The sequence below is a fragment of the Budorcas taxicolor genome, chromosome 18 (genome assembly GCF_023091745.1).
Source record: "Budorcas taxicolor isolate Tak-1 chromosome 18, Takin1.1, whole genome shotgun sequence".
Classification (NCBI taxonomy): domain Eukaryota; kingdom Metazoa; phylum Chordata; class Mammalia; order Artiodactyla; family Bovidae; genus Budorcas; species Budorcas taxicolor.
In genome coordinates this window covers 47,809,321-47,825,933 of record NC_068927.1, presented here as the reverse complement: position 1 = coordinate 47,825,933, position 16,613 = coordinate 47,809,321, and the positions used below count along the sequence as shown (strand labels likewise).

The 16,613-nt window shown below is 53.5% G+C and overlaps 3 protein-coding genes across 3 annotated transcripts; 2 read left to right on the top strand and 1 right to left on the bottom strand.

The window, feature by feature from the left end:
* Positions 1–1,197: 1,197 nt before the first annotated feature.
* Positions 1,198–4,054, top strand: TYROBP (transmembrane immune signaling adaptor TYROBP). The gene is made up of 5 exons (XM_052656508.1): positions 1,198–1,306; positions 1,686–1,712; positions 1,875–2,009; positions 2,167–2,210; positions 3,834–4,054. The coding sequence occupies exons 1-5, from the start codon at positions 1,252–1,254 to the stop codon at positions 3,897–3,899; spliced, it is 327 nt and encodes a 108-aa protein (XP_052512468.1). The 5' UTR covers positions 1,198–1,251; the 3' UTR covers positions 3,900–4,054.
* Positions 4,055–4,236: 182 nt separating this feature from the next.
* On the bottom strand, positions 4,237–5,587 carry HCST (hematopoietic cell signal transducer). The gene is made up of 4 exons (XM_052656708.1): positions 5,524–5,587; positions 5,109–5,132; positions 4,564–4,695; positions 4,237–4,335 (listed from the first exon to the last, which is right to left on the bottom strand). Exons 1-4 carry the CDS (start codon positions 5,564–5,566, stop codon positions 4,295–4,297), a joined length of 240 nt encoding a protein of 79 aa, XP_052512668.1. The 5' UTR covers positions 5,567–5,587; the 3' UTR covers positions 4,237–4,294.
* A 3,191-nt stretch (positions 5,588–8,778) lies between these two features.
* Positions 8,779–14,779, top strand: NFKBID (NFKB inhibitor delta). Its single transcript, XM_052656495.1, has 9 exons — positions 8,779–8,793; positions 9,637–9,827; positions 9,909–10,014; positions 10,133–10,279; positions 10,394–10,445; positions 10,538–10,686; positions 13,420–13,536; positions 13,831–13,995; positions 14,706–14,779. The coding sequence occupies exons 1-9, from the start codon at positions 8,779–8,781 to the stop codon at positions 14,757–14,759; spliced, it is 996 nt and encodes a 331-aa protein (XP_052512455.1). The 3' UTR covers positions 14,760–14,779.
* Positions 14,780–16,613: the final 1,834 nt, after the last annotated feature.

Genomic DNA, 16,613 nt, shown 5'->3' with positions numbered 1-16,613 from the left:
CCTCATTTGATAGGGGCAGCCCAGCCTGGCTGAGTGTCACCCATTGCCCCCACCTGCCTCACCCCAAAGCCCTAGGCCTGGGTCTGTGCTGTGTGCATCTGTGTGGCTGCCTAGTCTTCTCCCTCTTTCTCTGCCTGGTCACCACTTTCTCCTTCCCTCGCCTCCATCTTGGTTCTTTTCTCTTTTTCTTTAAGGGTCAGATATCTGTCCTTGGGTCCTGGGTTCTATGTCCACATTTATTTGCTGTGTCACTTTGGACGAGTGTCTTTATCCTTCTCTAAAATGGAATAAAAGCATCTACCTCCTCAGGAGGGTGTGCTGTTCTTCATTGTTCAGTCATGTCTGACTCTTCGCGACCCCATGGACTGTAGCCCACCAGGCACCCCTGTCCATGGGGATTCTCCAGGCAAGAATACTGGAGTGGGTAGCCTATCCCTCCTCCAGGGGATCTTCCCAACCCAGGTCTCCCGCATTCCAGGTGAATTCTTTACCATCTAAGCCACCAGGGAAACTCAAGAATACTGGAGTGGGTAGCCTATCCCTTCTCCAGGTGATCTTCCCAAGCCAGGAATCAAACCAGGGTCTCCTGAATTACAGGTGGATTCTTTACCAACTGAGCTACCAGGGAAGCTGCCTCAGAATGGTGTGCTTGGGTTTAAATGCATTAACACTGGACAGGGTGCCTGTGCGTTACTAAAACCCGTATCCTGGTGGTCTCTTTTAATATCCTATGAACATTACAAGGTTCTGATTGTCAAATAAATATAACTGGTGCTTATAAAAAGCTGACAAGTGTCAGACCCTGTTCTAGAGATACAAATTTATTCAACCCTCACAACACCCTTCAAAGTAGGTATTATTTTACTCCTTGTTTTACAGGTGAGGAAACTGAGGCCCAGAGAGGTTGAGTGACTTGCTCAAGGTTGTCCAGCCAGGAAGAGGCAGAGATCAGCTCCAATCACAGTCAGCCAGAGACCCTCCTGTGACAATGATGGTGGACCTCTGTCTGGGGGTGAAGGTTGAATGGACACATGCGCCCATCGCCCTTCATTCTAACCACTGGAGGCTGCAGCCTGGGGTGTCTGGGCCTGACTCTCTTTGGTGATGTCTGTCTGTCTCTGTTCCTCCTCCCCCATCGTCCCCTCCTCCCTCCTGCCACCACCCACCTCAGACTTCCTCCTCTACTTGGTTGGACACTACGCCACATCCCACCCGCCTTGGACTGTGGTGTCCAGCAGCGTTACCTGCATCATGGGGGGCCTTAGACCCTCCGACAGGCTCCTATCTCTCCTTCTGACTGTGGGTGGTGAGTTGGGGGCTTCTGCAGCTTCTGGGCTCAGCACGGGGCAGGGCAGGGAGCTGGGTGGAAAGAGAGAATTGAAGTGGGGCGGGGGAGTGTTGGGACTGCAGCAGATCCCCAGCCCCCCAAACCCTATGAGTCTCTCCCAGAGCCTGCGCTCCTACCCGCCCCAAGATTTAGCCTCGGGGAGAAGCAGAGGGAACGGGCTCTAAGAGTGTTGCAACAGGATAAGTCGATGTAGAAGGAACACAGTCCAGAGGCCTTGATGACGGCCCCCAGCTCCCTCTCGTGCGCGCCGGGCATCAGGAGACACCCTCCCCAGCTTCTATGCCTACCCTGCAGTCACAGCCCCGTGTCTCAGTTTACCTTCTTTTCCTCTCCTCAGGTCTCAGCCTCGTCCAGGCCCAGAGGGGTAGGTCTAGACCTTGCAATCCCCCACCCTACCTCCCAAAGATCACCCCACCTCTGGACCCTTCCCCAGCCTCTCCACACCTCCCCCACTGATGACTGACACCTCCTCCCAATTCCTACTCCCAGTGGCCTCCCCTGACTCCTATAACACATCCATTCCCAGAATGCAACTGCTCCTCGTTGAGCCCAGGCGTGCTGGCAGGGATCGTGCTGGGGGACCTGATGCTGACCCTCCTCATCGCTCTGGCTGTGTACTCCCTGGGTCGGCTGGTTCCTCGGGGGCGAGGCGCTGCGGAGGGTGAGCGGGGCTGGCTGGGGATGGCCTGGGACCCTCTGAGGACTTGCCTGGCAAGGGAAGGGTAAGCTCCCAAGTCACAACCTCCCAAAGGGAGGTGATGGAGGGGCTGACTTTGGAACAAGAAAATAGTCCCAATTCTCACCCCACCCCTGAGCAGTGACCCGGAAACAGCACATCACGGAGACAGAGTCGCCTTATCAGGTAAGGAAACCAAGTTCTTGCCTCATCTCTCACTCCGGCCCTGTGGTTGTCTGTCCGAAATGGCCCTCTCCCGGTCCTGGCAGAACCCAGACCCTGAAGCCACTTTCTCAGGAGCTCCTCAAACACTGAACATGAAGCGTCCAAAACTGCTTTCAGTGATCAGTCATGACCTTACGCTCAGCTTAAAATGTACGGAGGGGAAATTCAGGGATGATTTGCCTCAGCCAGAAGGCAGAAAAAGCCCAGCCCAGGACATGCTGATTTCTCAGAGAAGTCCTCCGAAGAGCAGAGGATATAATTCAACCCAATTTGGTAACTTTAAAATGAGGAGTTTTAGAATTAATAGTGGGGGGCAGGGAGCAGATCTTGTCTCCTTTTGAGAAACTGACAAAAGCCAGAGACTCCTCAGAAAAATCCATACGAAAAACGTAAAACTGTTCATATAATCTACGGGCAGTGCAAGTATCCTTGAAACCCTCCTTAAGAACGATGATACAGGGACTTCCCTGGTGGTCCAATGGCCAAGACTCCACGCTCCCAATGCAGGGAGCTCAGGTTCAGTCCCTGGTTAGGGAACTAGATCCCACAGGCCGCAACTAAGAACCACGATGCAAATGTCATCTTTCCATCTTCCACCCCGTCAGTGTTATTCTTAACCCTTTATGGGGTCATGAGTTCCTCTGAGAATCTAATGGAAGACAAACAGACCCTCTCCAGAAAGATGAACTCCCAGACCAGGCATTTGTATGTGATTTTAGGGATATCTGAGGCGGGCATCTTGGGGCCACAGACCCTTACCCCACCCCCACTGTGAACCCTGCTCTGTGAAGTCTGTTTTATTTGTCTGCAACCAGCTCTGGTTTGCCCCACTCGTGGCTTGAAAGTCTCTCTGTAAAGTATAAGAATCTCAAATTTGGCTCCATGAGGACCAGAGGACTCAAGAGAATTTCCAGTTACTGGGAGGCAGTAACATTTTAGGGCAAAGCCCCAATTCATTCATTCCTTTGGTGAAATTTGTTGAGGGCTTGCTTAGGCTAGATGCTGGCGAGCTTACATCCTAGCTGGAGAGACAGTCTTGAAGCAAATTAACAAGATCACTTGGGGAGGCAGTGTGAAGAAAATAAAGCATATTGATGTGACAATGACTGGGCTGAGAGGAGGAGAAACTAGAGATGAGGAAACCAAGAAATGCCTCTCAGGGAATTCCCTGGTGGTCCAGTGGTTAAGACTCTGTGCTTCCAATGCAGGGGGGCCCAGGTTTGATCTCTGTTCCACATGCCATGTGGTCAAAGGAAAAGAGAAATGCCTCTCTGAGAAAATGCCATGAGCTGAGACTAGAAGGGGGAGAAGGAACCTCCCATGGGAATATCTGGGGGACTGGTGTTCCAGGCAGAGAGAAGAGCACACCCAAAGGCCCCTTGCCTGGGGCGTAATGGTGAGGCAGAGGGAAGAGGCGAACACTGAATGCCTTTGAATAAAATCCCAGATCTCTTTCATGGCTACAAAGTTGAAGAAGCTTCCAGAGGCCTTGCCAGCCCCTGGAAGAAAGCTAGATTTTCAGTTTATTTGGTCCATACCCTGGTGGTCCTTTCACTGATGGTCCATACCCTATCCATCCCTTAGGAGCTCCAGGGCCAGAGGACAGATGTCTACAGCGACCTCAATACACAGAGGCCATATTACAAATGAGTCCAAAGCAGGGCAGTCAACAACCTGATGTCTGGATCCAGTCATTCCTGATGCCTGCTCAGCACTCTACTCCTAATCTCATCAAGACACAGATGCACAGAGTGGCCTCCATGAGATGTCAGACCTCTCCCCACTACTGCCCCCAAATAAACATTGGAGCACACAAGCAATGCTGAGTTATTCCAGATCCCTGGGCAGATGGGGTGGGGATATATGGAGTCCTGGGGGGATCAAGGACTCAGAAAACAGATAAATGAGAAGGCGCCTTTGAGAAAGAATTAAAACCAGAAGTATTTCAATGGCTTTATTCCAGCCCCAAAGCAGGGTGGATTTTCTTGTGCCACCACCCACATGCAGGATAAGGTCAGAAGTCAAAACTCGCAGTTACAGGGAAGTCAACCCCTGCCAGGCATGTTGATGTAGATTTTGTCATCTTCTGGGGGTGGGGGAGAGAAAACATGAGGCCTGACCACCCACCTCCCACCCACACCTCCACCCCCTTGGGGACCCCTAGCCTCAGGGGTTTTCTCAGGAGTTCCCCCAAGCACCACCCCCAGGGTTTCCCCGGAACCTCGAGGGCTTGCCCAAGGGGGGCCCCCACCCTGGGGACCCCCTCCCTAGGGACATCTTGTCCCTTTAGGCCCAGCCCTGTCCCCATTCTCACCTTGGGTGGGCCTGCTGCGTAGGCGAGCACACACAAACACCACCACCACAATTAGCAGTGACACAACAGCATCCGCAGCCACAAGGCCTGCCAGGAGTGGCAGAGAGAGGGGCCCACATCCGGAACAGGAACCTGAAGGGTGGGGACCAAGACAAGAGGCAGCTGAGGGGGGTTCCAGACGCTCAAGGCTGGGCTTCAGGCATATGATGCAAAGGAAATCCCTTTGAGGGTGGGTGTCCCAGAATTCCTGGGGGAGGAAAGGGGAGATGGAGATTCAGAGAGAAGCTGGGGATGTCCTATAGCTTCCAGGACTGTGCTTTGGGCACAGTGAGTACCCCTGAAGACAGGTCAGGGGGTTGGCGCATTGTTGGGCCTTCAGTTTGGTGATGAGGATGGTGACATGGGGACCCAGAGAGGGCTGCAGATCCTCCGGCGGCTCCAACTTGAGGATGAGAAGTGAGATTCAGGACTCACAGGCCACACTTTAGGAATGGAAGCAGGACCTGAAGTGATGCTGCAAAGGGGAGGGAGTGTTGACTTCTCACCTGGGGTCATCTGAGCTGTAGCCACTGTGGAAGGAGAGGGAAGGCAGATCAGTGGGCAGAGGTGGTTCTCAAAACAGGGTGCAGGGAAAGGAGATGCCCTGAGAAATAACCTCCACTCCGGAGAGATCAAATGAGAAGAGGGGCCAAGTGGGAGGGGAGTGCCCAGAGACCCAGAGAGAGACAGGAAATCAGAAGTAGTGGCAGAGACGCAGCAGTAGAAAGGGATGGACAGGCAGCCATCCAAATTCAGCTTCCCTTCCCAAAGAATCGGCCCAGAAGTTTATTTCTGGAAAGGAAAGGGCACTGAGAGAAGGACCCACCCTCAGCACCCCTCCCTTCAGATGCCACCCCAAACTGTCCTGTTCACAAAACTCTAACACCACCCCCCCACAGCCCCTGTAACCACTGGCTTCACCTGGGAGCAAAAGCAGGAACAGGATGTTGCCTGGCAGCACCATGGTGGGCTGGGGGCTGGAAGGGACCTCTCAAAGGGCTTTGGTCCAGAGAAGTCCTGAGGAACAATGGGGGAGTGGAGAGGCAGCAATAGCGGATGTCACCCTGCTGGTGACAAGGCCACCTGCTTCCTGTGTGTCTGTGTGGGAGGGGGAGAGGTGATGGATCCCTCTGACTGCCTTCAGGGACAAACCAGGGGGAGGGTCAGAGAGACCAGGGAGGGTGCTATGATTGTCCAGGTGAAACGTGACAGGTAGACCAGGGTGTGGGCACTGGGGAGATTCTGGCAAGATTTTTAAAGTAGAGACGACAAAACTTGCTGACGGAGTGGATATGAGTGTGTATGAGAGAGAGGGATCCAGGATGACCGAAGATTCTGGTCTGAGCAACTAAGGACAGAGAATCCTTTGATAGGATGGAGAAGGAGGAGAAGTAGGTTTAGATGAAAAAGTGCCCGGGTTTGGTAAACTGAGTTGGAAATGCCTGATAGAACTCCCTGTGGCGAAGCTGAATGACCACAGCGGCCTCTTTTGAGTTCATGGGATGTCTGGTCTGGAGATGTAAATTTGGGGACTGATGGCTCATGGATGGTATTTAAAGCCATAAGACTGGATGAGATCATCAAGGAAGTGAGTAGAGACACAGGAGCAACACTACCTCCCCCAGCACCAAGAAAGGGTGAAGAGGAGTAAACAGGCAGGGAAACGGAAGGAGCAGCAAGTGAGGGAGGAGAACTAGGAGAGCACAGTCTTGAACGCAGGGGAGAAATGTGATTTACATGGTAACCAAGATGGGAACTGAGAAACGAGCCTCCCACTGGAATGACAGTCTGCTAGAGGGCTGGGAATTCCTGCCTGCTTAGTTCACAGCTACACCACAGCACCCAGCAAAGTGCCTCCCTTGCAGTAATAAATTCTTTTTAACGACGAATGAACAAATGAGAACTGGCCTCTGAAAAAGACGGTGATGCGGGGAAGAGGGGAAATTTGAGTTCACCTATATTACTCTTACCTACAGACCTTTCCTGCCTTGAGACCAAGGAGTCCAGAACCCCAGCCCCCTTCTCCCTGGACCTGGTATTACTGGCAGCGTCCTCCCACCCTCCACCAGCCCAGGGCCTTGAAGTCAAGGCCTCCAACATCCACTTGGACAAAGATTCAGAAATTCTGGCCCCCAGTTCCCTCCTCCTTCAGGAGTCCGCCACCCTCTCAGGGTGCCTCTGAGGCACCTTCTCCCTCAGACCAAAGACAGGGTTCCCAATTCCTCTTTCCCAGGAGACTTCGGAGTCGGGCCTTCAAAATGAGCTCCGCCCATTCAGACACCAGATTCGCTCGAGCGCACCGCGGGGACTCCCGGGCTTGTGGGCGGGGCCAGACTCTCCGTTTAAAAACTCGCGGGGGGACCCGGTCCAAGATCGGGGACCCGGCGGCGGCTCCGCGGGGAAGCAGCGAGGCTGGCGCAGCGCCGAGGCCGGGGCCCTGGGGGCCCGCAGTCAGCACCACGGAATCCCCGAGGTAACTGGGGGGCGGGGAGGTGAAGTACGCTCGGCCCCTAAGAGAGGGGCTGGAGAAGGGACTCCTGAAGTTCGGAGGGACGGAGATGGACATCAGGAGTGAGGGGTCTACCATCAAGCTGAGAGTGAGAACCCAATGTGTGCAGGGGGCAGAGGGTGCAGAGTCCTGGGTCGTGATGCAGGAGCGGCTGGGATTCTGGGCTCCGAGTCCGGAGAGCTAAAGGACTGGGGATCCGGAATCTTAGGTCCCGGGGGTGAAAGTGCTGGGAGGCCCCGAGCCCTGCCGGAGTCCTAGGAGGAGGGGCTGGCGACCCAGCCGCCATACTCGAGAAAGAGGCTGGATTGAGTCCTTGGGGGCGTTTGAAATTGGCCAAGGTCTGGATAGGCAATGTCCAAGGCTTGGCTGCAGGGATGCTCTCTGCCCGTGATCCTGCCCCCCACCCTGGGATTTCCCGAGTCGCCGCCCGGCCCGGGTCCCCGGGCTTAGCAGGAATTCCCCATGTGCGGGGATTCCACGAACGCCACGCTTGGTCACGCATCGTGTTTCGGAGCCGGACACCTGGTGTATGGGGTAGAGAGGAAGAGGGAGATGGAAGATTCCCTTGCGTGAGCGCCGTGACGTCAGCGCGTCGCGTCTGGGCTGTTTCCGAGTCCGCCCTCCCGCGCTTAACCCTTTTTCCGCCCGAACCGGGTGAGGGCCAAGGGCCCAGGCGTCTGCGGTCGCGTGAACAAGGAGTCTGGAAACTGGGAGCTGAGGCCCGGACTCCTGGGTCCTGGCGTAGCAGTTGAGAGTCTCCCAGACTCCTGTGGGGTGAGGCTTGGACTCCTGGGTGTGAAGAAGGGGGCGAGGTCCGAACTTTTGGATCCCTGAAGAGCCAGGGGACTGTTGAATTCGTGGTTCCTCAGGGAGAGGGGCTGTGGACTAGGATATCTGGTTTCCCCAGGAAAAGTATCAGGGCAGCTTCTAGGGCAGGGAGATTTGGGAACCTGGATGTGCGTCTCTGTGAAGGGAAGCCCGGCATCCCCCCGAATTCCTCAGGACTGGGAGATCTGGGGGTGGGGTGCGGTGGGATTTTTCACGGAAGTGGCGGTCAGAGGGAGGGGGGCTGCAGAGCGCGCCCTCCACCCCCTTCCTTAGTTTCCACGACGCTGGTGGAAAGTTGGGTCAGAGGGGAAAGTGCGGAGCAAAAGGAAGGAAACGGCGGAGGCGGCTGCGGCGCCGCAGCCGAAATCGTAGATTGGCTTTGGAGTTCTCAGGCGACAGCAGTGTGCCAGTTTTTTCCGCGCGGGAGGGCGAGGAGGATGTTCAGATCCACTCCCCCGCGCGTTTGGGTGACTTAAAGACCCCTGATAACTTCACTCCCTCCTCACCCCGCAGTGAGCCGGAATGAGCGCAGCCATTGCCCGTCACAGACGGTGAAGAAGCTGCTAGAAGAACAGAGGCGCCGCCAGCAGCAGCCAGACGCCGGTGGGCTACCGGTGAGCCCCAGGACGCCCTATAAACTACAACTCCCGTGAGGCCGTGTCCTGGTGGGCAAGGGCCCTCAGGGCTGACGAGAGATGTAGTTCTGACTTAGATGCCCTGTAGGTGGGGTATGGGTGCCGCGGAGTCTGCTGGATAAATTCCCCCTTGTTTCTTTTTGTTTTGGCCTCTACAGGGACAGTTCCCACCTCCCCTGGCCCAGCCCCTGACTTCATCTGTGAATGAAGGTGAAGCTGGTAAGTCTAGAAACTCACTGGGTTCCCTCAGGGACTCAAACATCCGCACTCTTAGAACTTTCTAAAACTTAGATGTTAGGCCCTCATTCTTGCTGAGACCTGGTAGAAGTTTTATCTCCCAGATTCTCTGGAGCTCAGTAGTTTATATACGTAGTCCTGGGGCCCAGGCTCCCAGCCTGAGTCTAGGCCCTCACTCACTCAGTGTTCAGGCATTTAGGCTCCCATAGTCCAGACTGCCAGCCCTTTGTTGCCCCAGAAGTACTAGCTTCCTGTATCCTGGGGACACTGGGCCCTCATACAGCTCCTGTCTGGGCTTCCGCTTCCCTCACTCTGGTAACCGGGCCTGCCCCTGTTCCTTCTCTCACACACAGGCCATACTCACTTCCCAGCACACCAGGAGACTGTGGGTTCTGGACTTGGCAGCCTGGCGCCCCCCACTGGCTTTGTAGACTGGGACCCCAACACGCATGCTGCCTACACGGACAGCCTCTACTCTTATCCTGCTTCTGCTGCTGAAAGTTTTCTGACTCCTGACTTCTACTCACCCTCGGACCCAGGGCGGCCGTGTTCATTTCCCCTGGGGATGGAGGTGAGACTGACAATGGGAACTGGATGCTGAAGGGCCCCTGAGATGCCCAGTTGCCCTTATGCAGCACAGCATTCTGAGATGTCTGGGTTAGGAACCCACTCCTCAGATGGGCAAAACTGAGGCCCAAAGGTCCAGGGTTACTGGCCACAGATGGAACATCCAGCCACTCTGCCTAGCACTCTGTATGTATATGTGTGTGGTGGAAAGAGGGAATTCTCAGCTGACTGGCTCTCCCCACCCTCGGTACCCTTCAGGACCCCCTGGACACTCGGCTCTATGCAGACCCTTCCCTGCCACAGGCAGGATCCTGGAGGGCTTCTGGGCTTCCCTCAGGACCTCCACAGTTGCCTCCTGTGGTCACTGGACCATCCCTGGACACTGCCCGTGCTCACATGCTGGCTCTAGGGCCCCAAAAGCTGCTGGCGCAGGATGAGGAGGGAGACACGTGAGTACAGGGGAGTGGAGTCTGTGGGCTCCCTGCTCAGCTGGGGTGCTGTGCTCATTGCTACCTCCAACCTGTCCCCAGGCTCCTGCACCTGTTTGCGGCACGGGGGTTGCGCTGGGCAGCATACGCCGCAGCTGAGATGCTCCAAGCATACAGACATCTGGACATTCGTGAGCATAAGGGCAAGGTGAGGGCTGGAGGCTTGGTCTCCTGGATCTGAGGACAAAAGGGCTGAGGGCCTGGGTCCCTGGTGTTCAGAGGGTAGAGAATGGGGGCCCCAGACTGACCTTTCCTGACACCTGCAGACCCCTCTTCTGGTGGCTGCTGCTGCCAACCAACCCCTGATTGTGGAGGATCTACTGAACCTGGGAGCGGAACCCAATGCCACTGACCATCGAGGACGTTCTGTCTTACACGTGGCCGCTACGTATGGGCTCCCAAGAGTCCTCTCGGTATGTCCGTTTGGCAGATGGGATGAGTGGGATGGGCTAGATTGCCTAGATGCTGACTTCCAGGGCCACATGGCCTGGAGAGACTCTAAGCCAGCTCTCTGCCTTCTCCTCCAGGCTGTAATTAACTCAGGGGTTCGAGTTGACATAGAAGCCAGAGACTTTGAGGGTAAGTTGAATGGTGGGCAGGGTGTTGTGGCAGGTGGGGCTGGGTCAGGGGAGTGCTCCAGATATAGAGTCCTCACTGTCTCTGCTCTGCAGGCCTCACCCCACTCCACACAGCCATCCTGGCCCTCAACGTGGCTATGCACCCACCTGACCTGTATCCCCCAGTACTGAGTACCCAGGCCCAGGACAGGCTGGCTTGCGTCAAGATGTTGCTGCACATGGGTGCTGATCACACCAGCCAGGTGAGCTGGGCAGTGGACAGCTAGCCCCCAGGAGGGCATGTGGGATGGGAGCTCTTGAATGTCCAAGAAGACTAAATAAATGCTGACTTGCCCCTTGTCAGTGGCGTGAACTTAAACATGCTACTTCACGTCTCTGTGTCCCAGTTGTCAACTGGGAATAATAGTAATGATTTTAGCTTATATTTATCAAGCACTTAACTATTATTAAACACTGAGTTTCACCGATTAGCTAATTGAATCCTCACAAACATTCTTTGATGTGTGTGCTATTAGTGCCTTCTCCATTTTAATGATAATGAAACTGAGGCTCCAGGACTCAAAAATCTTGTACCTTGTAAGTGTCAGAGAGGGAATTCAAGCCCAGGTGGCCTGACCCTAGAATCCAGCTCTTAATACATATATTCTCCTCCTTCCTGACAGTAGCTCCTTCAAAGGCTGGCTGAAAGAATTACACATCCACTCATTGTTTTGGATTTTTTTTGTTTTAGTTAAAGAACTTTGAACACAGATAAAGTACAGAAAATGATATTGATACAATAAACTCCACCTGTTGCCGTTGCTAAGTCGCTTCAGTCATGTCCAACTCTGTGCAACCCCATAGACAGTAGCCTACCAGGCTCCCCCGTCCCTGGGATTCTCCAGGCAAGAACACTGGAGTGGGTTGCCATTTCCTCTCCAACGCGTGAAAGTGAAGTCGCTCAGTCGTGTCTGACTCTGCGACCCCATGGACTGCAGCCCACCAGGCTCCTCTGTCCATGGGATTTTCCAGGCAAGAGTACTGGAGTGGGGTGCCATCGCCTTCTCTGAAACTCCACCTACCCAACATAAATAACCAGCAACTAAAGCTAGTCCTATCCCATTCGCTTCTCCACTTGCCTGTATTATTTTTAAGTAAATCCAAGCTTATAATTTTATGGGTACAATTATACCTATGAATATTTGTCTTAAAAGATAAGAATTCTTTTTAACCTCAGTACCATTATTCCACTTAAAAAAAATTAACAGTCTCATAATACCAAATATTTTGTGTTCAAATTTTTGGTTGGCTCTAAAGTAACATAAGGGCTTCCCAGGTGGCACAGCAGTAGAGAATCCGCCTGCCAAGCAGGAGGCGAGGGTTCGATCCCTGGGTTGGAAAGGTCCCCTCCAGAAGGAAATAGCAACCCACTCCAGTATTCTTGCCTGGAAAATCCCATGGAAGAAGGAGCCTGGCAGGCTGTAGATTCTGGGGTCACAAAGATTCTGACACAACTTAGTGACTGAGCATGCAAGCAAGGTAACGTACATTTTTTTTTTTCATTAAAAAAATAAACCAAAAAAACTGCGATCCAAATAAAGCCCACACATTGCAATGATATATCCTTTTTTTTCCTTTTAAAAAATTTTTTTATTGAAGTACAGTTGATTGACAACGTCGTGTTAGTTTCAGGTATACAGCACAGTGATTTATTTGTACATATATATACATATTCTATTTCATATTCTTTTCCATTATGGTCTATTACAGGATGCTAGCTCTAGTTCCCTGTGCTACGCAGTAGGACCCTGATTGTCTATTTTATATGTAGTAGTTTGTTTCTGCTAATCCCAAACTCCTAATTTATCCTCCCCCACCCTGTTTCCCTTTTAGTATGTTTTCTATGTCTAAACACACAATTTTCCATGTTTATTATCATTAGGGGTTCTTTGAAGGCACATAATAAAGTTCCATTGTGGAAAATGTCTTTATTTGCTTCAAAATATGAAGAGAGCTACTCAGTATGGAAATAGATACAGGGTTAGGTAGTCCACTGATAAATGCTTCTCAGCTCCCATCCTTGTAGATAAAATAGTCCATGTGAGATGTGGGTGCATTTTATTGTGTTCAATAGAATGTGGGCCGGCCAGGGCAGCTACTAGTCCAGAAATCCAGAGAGCTACTTTGGAGGACTAGAAAAGGAGTCTTTTTCTCAATGATACCTGGGCTGGAAAACTGTCTTGATGAATATACAGTTCAGTGGTGCTTATGATCTGAATGTGTGCTTGTGTTCGCTCAGTTGCTCAGTTGTGTCCAACTCTTTACAAGCCCTTGACTGTAGCCCGCAAGGCTCCTCTGTCTGTGGGATTTTCCTGGCAAAAATACTGGAGTGGGTTGCCATTTCCTCCTCCAGGGGAAGTGGGTTGCCATTTCCTCCTCCAGGGGAAGTGGGTTGCGATTTCCTCCTCCAGGGGATCTTCCCAACCCAGGGATCGAAACCATGTCTCTTGTGTCTCCTGCACTGGCAGGCAAAGTCTTTACCACTGCTCCATGATCTGAATGGCACCCCCTTAAGTCTGGTATTCCTGTAGAGTGCACAGTGCCTGCAACTGTATAATGCACATATGCTGCTGCTGCTAAGTCGCTTCAGTCGTGTCCGACTCTGTGCGACCCCATAGACGGCAGCCCACCAGGCTCCGCTGTCCCTGGGATTCTCCAGGCAAGAACACTGGAGTGGGTTGCCATTTCCTTCTCCAATGCATGAAAGTGAAGTCGCTCAGTCGTGTCCGACTCTTAGTGACCCCGTGGACTGCAGCCTTCCAGGCTCCTCTGTCCATGGGATTTTCTAGAGTACTGGAGTGGGGTGCCATCGCCTTCTCCGATGCACATATGGGTGCTTGCAAAAGAGGAACAGAGTCTCTAAAGGCTCTTGGGTTCCATGGCTGGAGGCCTGGGTATGAGGACTGGCCTGACCTCTGCCGTTTCCCTCTCCACAGGAAATCAAGAGCAACAAGACTGTTCTGCACTTGGCTGTGCAGGCTGCCAACCCGACCCTGGTTCAGCTGCTACTGGCACTGCCACAGGGAGACCTGCGGGCCTTTGTCAACATGAAGGTAGGGGCCTGGGCTGGAATGTGCAGATTGGGTGAGATGAGGCAGAGATGGGCAGCTGGGTGCTGGGGGTCCTGTGGGCTGTGGCTGTGGAGGGGACAATGTATAGGATGTGGACCTAGACCTGAGGCACGTGTTGGGCATAGACAGGGCTATATGGAATGTGGTGTGGAGCAGGGCTCTGGGACATGAGAGGGGACATGTGGGACGTGAACGTGGCAATATAGAGAGTGTGAGGTCGAGAGCCCTGGCCAGCTGAGTCTGCATCCTTAGCAGTCCTCCCCTCACTGTCTCCAGGCCCATGGGAACACCGCCCTCCACATGGCAGCCGCCCTGCCCCCTGGGCCGGCCCAGGAGGCCATTGTGCGGCGCCTGCTGGCAGCTGGAGCAGATCCAACACTGCGCAACCTGGAGAACGAGCAGCCTGTCCACCTGCTACGGCCTGGGCCGGGCCCCGAGGGGGTGAGTGCTGAGCCAGCCCTTACTGCAGGGTGAACCTCTGACCCCATCCATTCCTGACTTTAGAGGGTGACTTGTGGTCTCAGAAGGTGACCTTGACCCTTCTCCAACCCCAGCTTCAAAATGTGACCTTGAGACTTCCCTGGCAGTCCAGTGGTTAAGACGTCCCACTTCCGCTGCAAGGAGTTTGGGTTTGATTCCTGGTCTGGAAACTAAGATCCCACATGCCGTGCAGCACAGCCAAAAAACAAAAGTGACCGTGGACCTCAGTGTCTGCTCCCCTGCCTGATAAGGTGACTCCGCCTGATCTCTATTTAAACCCTGACCTCAGAGTATGACCTCTACTTTTAACCCTGAATCTTGACCTTGAGGTGTGACCTTTGATCCCCAGGATAACCTCCAGCCCCCTGACTTTTAGTCCTGACCTCAGAGTGGGACTTCTGACCCTCAAATGTGACTGACTCCTAGCTTCTCCCTTTGGACTCCCAGTCCTCAATGCTAATCACAAGGTGGGAACTCCCAGCCAGCAACACCTTTGCTCAGGAGCCTTGATTCATTGTGTGCACGAGGCTTCACCCCCATTCCCACGCATTTGACCTTCAAATCCATCTGACTCGACTCACTTCTTTCTAACCCCCAACTTCACAGGGTGTGCCTGCCTCATCTTTCCCTGCAGCCTCTCAAACTTCTTCCCCGTCTTGTTTTGTCCACAGCTCCGGCAGCTATTGAAGAGGAGCCGAGTGGCACCCCCAGGCCTGTCCTCTTAGGACGCAAACCCAGAACCTGGACTGATTTTCCAGTCCCCACCGTCCTGTGGGACAACCAGCGTATGCTAATGTTGCAAATCCGTGATTATGTGGACAATGTCCAGCCTTTGGGGTCTTACATTAAAACCCCAAAATGGCTGCTGGGGGTAAACAGTCCCCAATATTTGGGGCGGTATGATACCCCTCTCCCACCCACAAGGAGCCCCCTTGATGATTTCTGTGAAATCGAGCCCCCTTGATTGTTTCTGTGAAACATCCTAGATAGCCCCACCCTTTCCCCAGCAGGATCTTTCGGGGTCCCCTCTGCTAACTCAGCTCTTTACATCTGGAACCCCAGATATAACTCCCTTACGTGTTACTTGGAGTACCCCCCGAAACAGCTTCTCGTACCATCCCAGTAGAGCTCCAAGATGACCCAGTGACCTCCCCGGGACCCAACCCCTTCAGGTCCATAACCCTGAGACATAGGAAGGACTCTCCTAAGTTAGGGTCCCCTAGGTCTTTTCAAGTCAGAACTCAACCAGGCCCCTGTCCCAGACATCGGTATTTCCAGTGAATCCCCTCCCCTCTCTGAAACTCCCAATTAAACTCAACCTGGACTGGAACCATTCCTCTCTAATCACTCATCATTGGTGCAGGGAAGCGACTGAGCTGTGTTGGGGTGAGCGTGTCTGGGTGGGCTGTTGTAGCAGACACCGTGGCGGGGGGCCAAGTCCACATCCTGTCACCCTCCCCGCTCAACGCCTGGTCTGACGGCCAGGGCCAGCACGCGAGTCTTTGCGTGTGGGCCTTCTCAGACCACTGGTGCCCGCTTTGCGTCTTCCCACTCCAGTAGCCCTCAACCAGTGACTGAAGGGAGATGGTATGTAAATACTCCAGGCCCACCGCATCAGTGGGGATGACTGTATGTGTTCTACACGGGCTCTCAAAGTTCCCTGATGGGATGAACCTCCAGTTCTCTACTCAGTGGTTCTGGCTTGCTAACATGCCCTTTTGTGGCGGCCTTTTCCCTTTTCTGTGTCACTTCCTGCTTTCCCCACCAGTATTTTCCACCCCTTTCAGGTAATCATGTCCTCAAATCCTTGCCTCAGCCTCTGCTTCTGGAGAAACCTTAACTAAAGACAGAAGGCCTGGTCCACAATGCCTCTTCTCATATCTGCCCCACAGCCTCTGCTCTGGCCTCCATTCTAATCTCATCCCTCCAGAAAGCCCTCTGACCCACGTTAGCCCCCACTGCTTGGAGCCTCTCACGGACAGCAAACCAAGCACATTTGAGGGTGCGGGCCAGTGTCTCTACCCCAAGACCTAAGGCTTAAAACAACCATCGCTTTTTATGGCCATGATTTTGCAGGCTGGGCTGGGCTGAGCTGGGCAGTTCTGCTATCTTGCTTTGGTCACTCGTGTGGCTGCAGTCAGCTGGAGGCCTGCTTGGGCTGGGCAATGGCACTCATGTCTCAGAGTTCGGGCAAGATGGCTGAAACCCCTGAGAGTGAACTGAGCATCTCTCTGGTCCCTCCGGGAGGGTAGGAGGATCGCTTCACATGGTAGCTCCAAGAGAACAAGCCCCTGCTCACACCATGCTTGCAGACACCACACTGCTCAAAGTCCGTCATGTGGCCAAGCCCAGAATCTGTGGGGAGGAGGGTACTACCCAAGGACAAGAAGACGGAGGTGGGGTCATTGGCGGTGCCAGCGCAAGCCTCCCACATCAGCTGCTTGGGACCAGCACGTCAGCGCCTGTGTGTGTACTCACATACTGGCAGCTGACCCATGAAAAATTCATAGAAATATGTCATATTTCATCAGTTCTAAGGAGAACTTAACAGGAATTCATCTTACAGTCAATTATGTGAC

What these genes read in the sequence shown, in the direction of transcription:
- TYROBP (XM_052656508.1), top strand. Translation starts at nt 1,252, where the DNA reads ATGGGGGGCCTTAGACCCTCCGACAGGCTCCTATCTCTCCTTCTGACT. An exon ending in CCTCGTCCAGGCCCAGAGGG is followed by an intron (nt 1,713 to 1,874) that starts GTAGGTCTAGAC and finishes ATCCATTCCCAG; the next exon opens with AATGCAACTGCTCCTCGTTG. An exon ending in GGGGCGAGGCGCTGCGGAGG is followed by an intron (nt 2,010 to 2,166) that starts GTGAGCGGGGCT and finishes ACCCCTGAGCAG; the next exon opens with TGACCCGGAAACAGCACATC.
- HCST (XM_052656708.1), bottom strand. Translation starts at nt 5,566, where the DNA reads ATGGTGCTGCCAGGCAACATCCTGTTCCTGCTTTTGCTCCCAG. An exon ending in TACAGCTCAGATGACCCCAG is followed by an intron (nt 4,696 to 5,108) that starts GTGAGAAGTCAA and finishes CCCACCCTTCAG; the next exon opens with GTTCCTGTTCCGGATGTGGG. An exon ending in ACGCAGCAGGCCCACCCAAG is followed by an intron (nt 4,336 to 4,563) that starts GTGAGAATGGGG and finishes CCCCACCCCCAG; the next exon opens with AAGATGACAAAATCTACATC.
- NFKBID (XM_052656495.1), top strand. An exon ending in CAGGATGAGGAGGGAGACAC is followed by an intron (nt 9,828 to 9,908) that starts GTGAGTACAGGG and finishes ACCTGTCCCCAG; the next exon opens with GCTCCTGCACCTGTTTGCGG. An exon ending in TTCGTGAGCATAAGGGCAAG is followed by an intron (nt 10,015 to 10,132) that starts GTGAGGGCTGGA and finishes TGACACCTGCAG; the next exon opens with ACCCCTCTTCTGGTGGCTGC.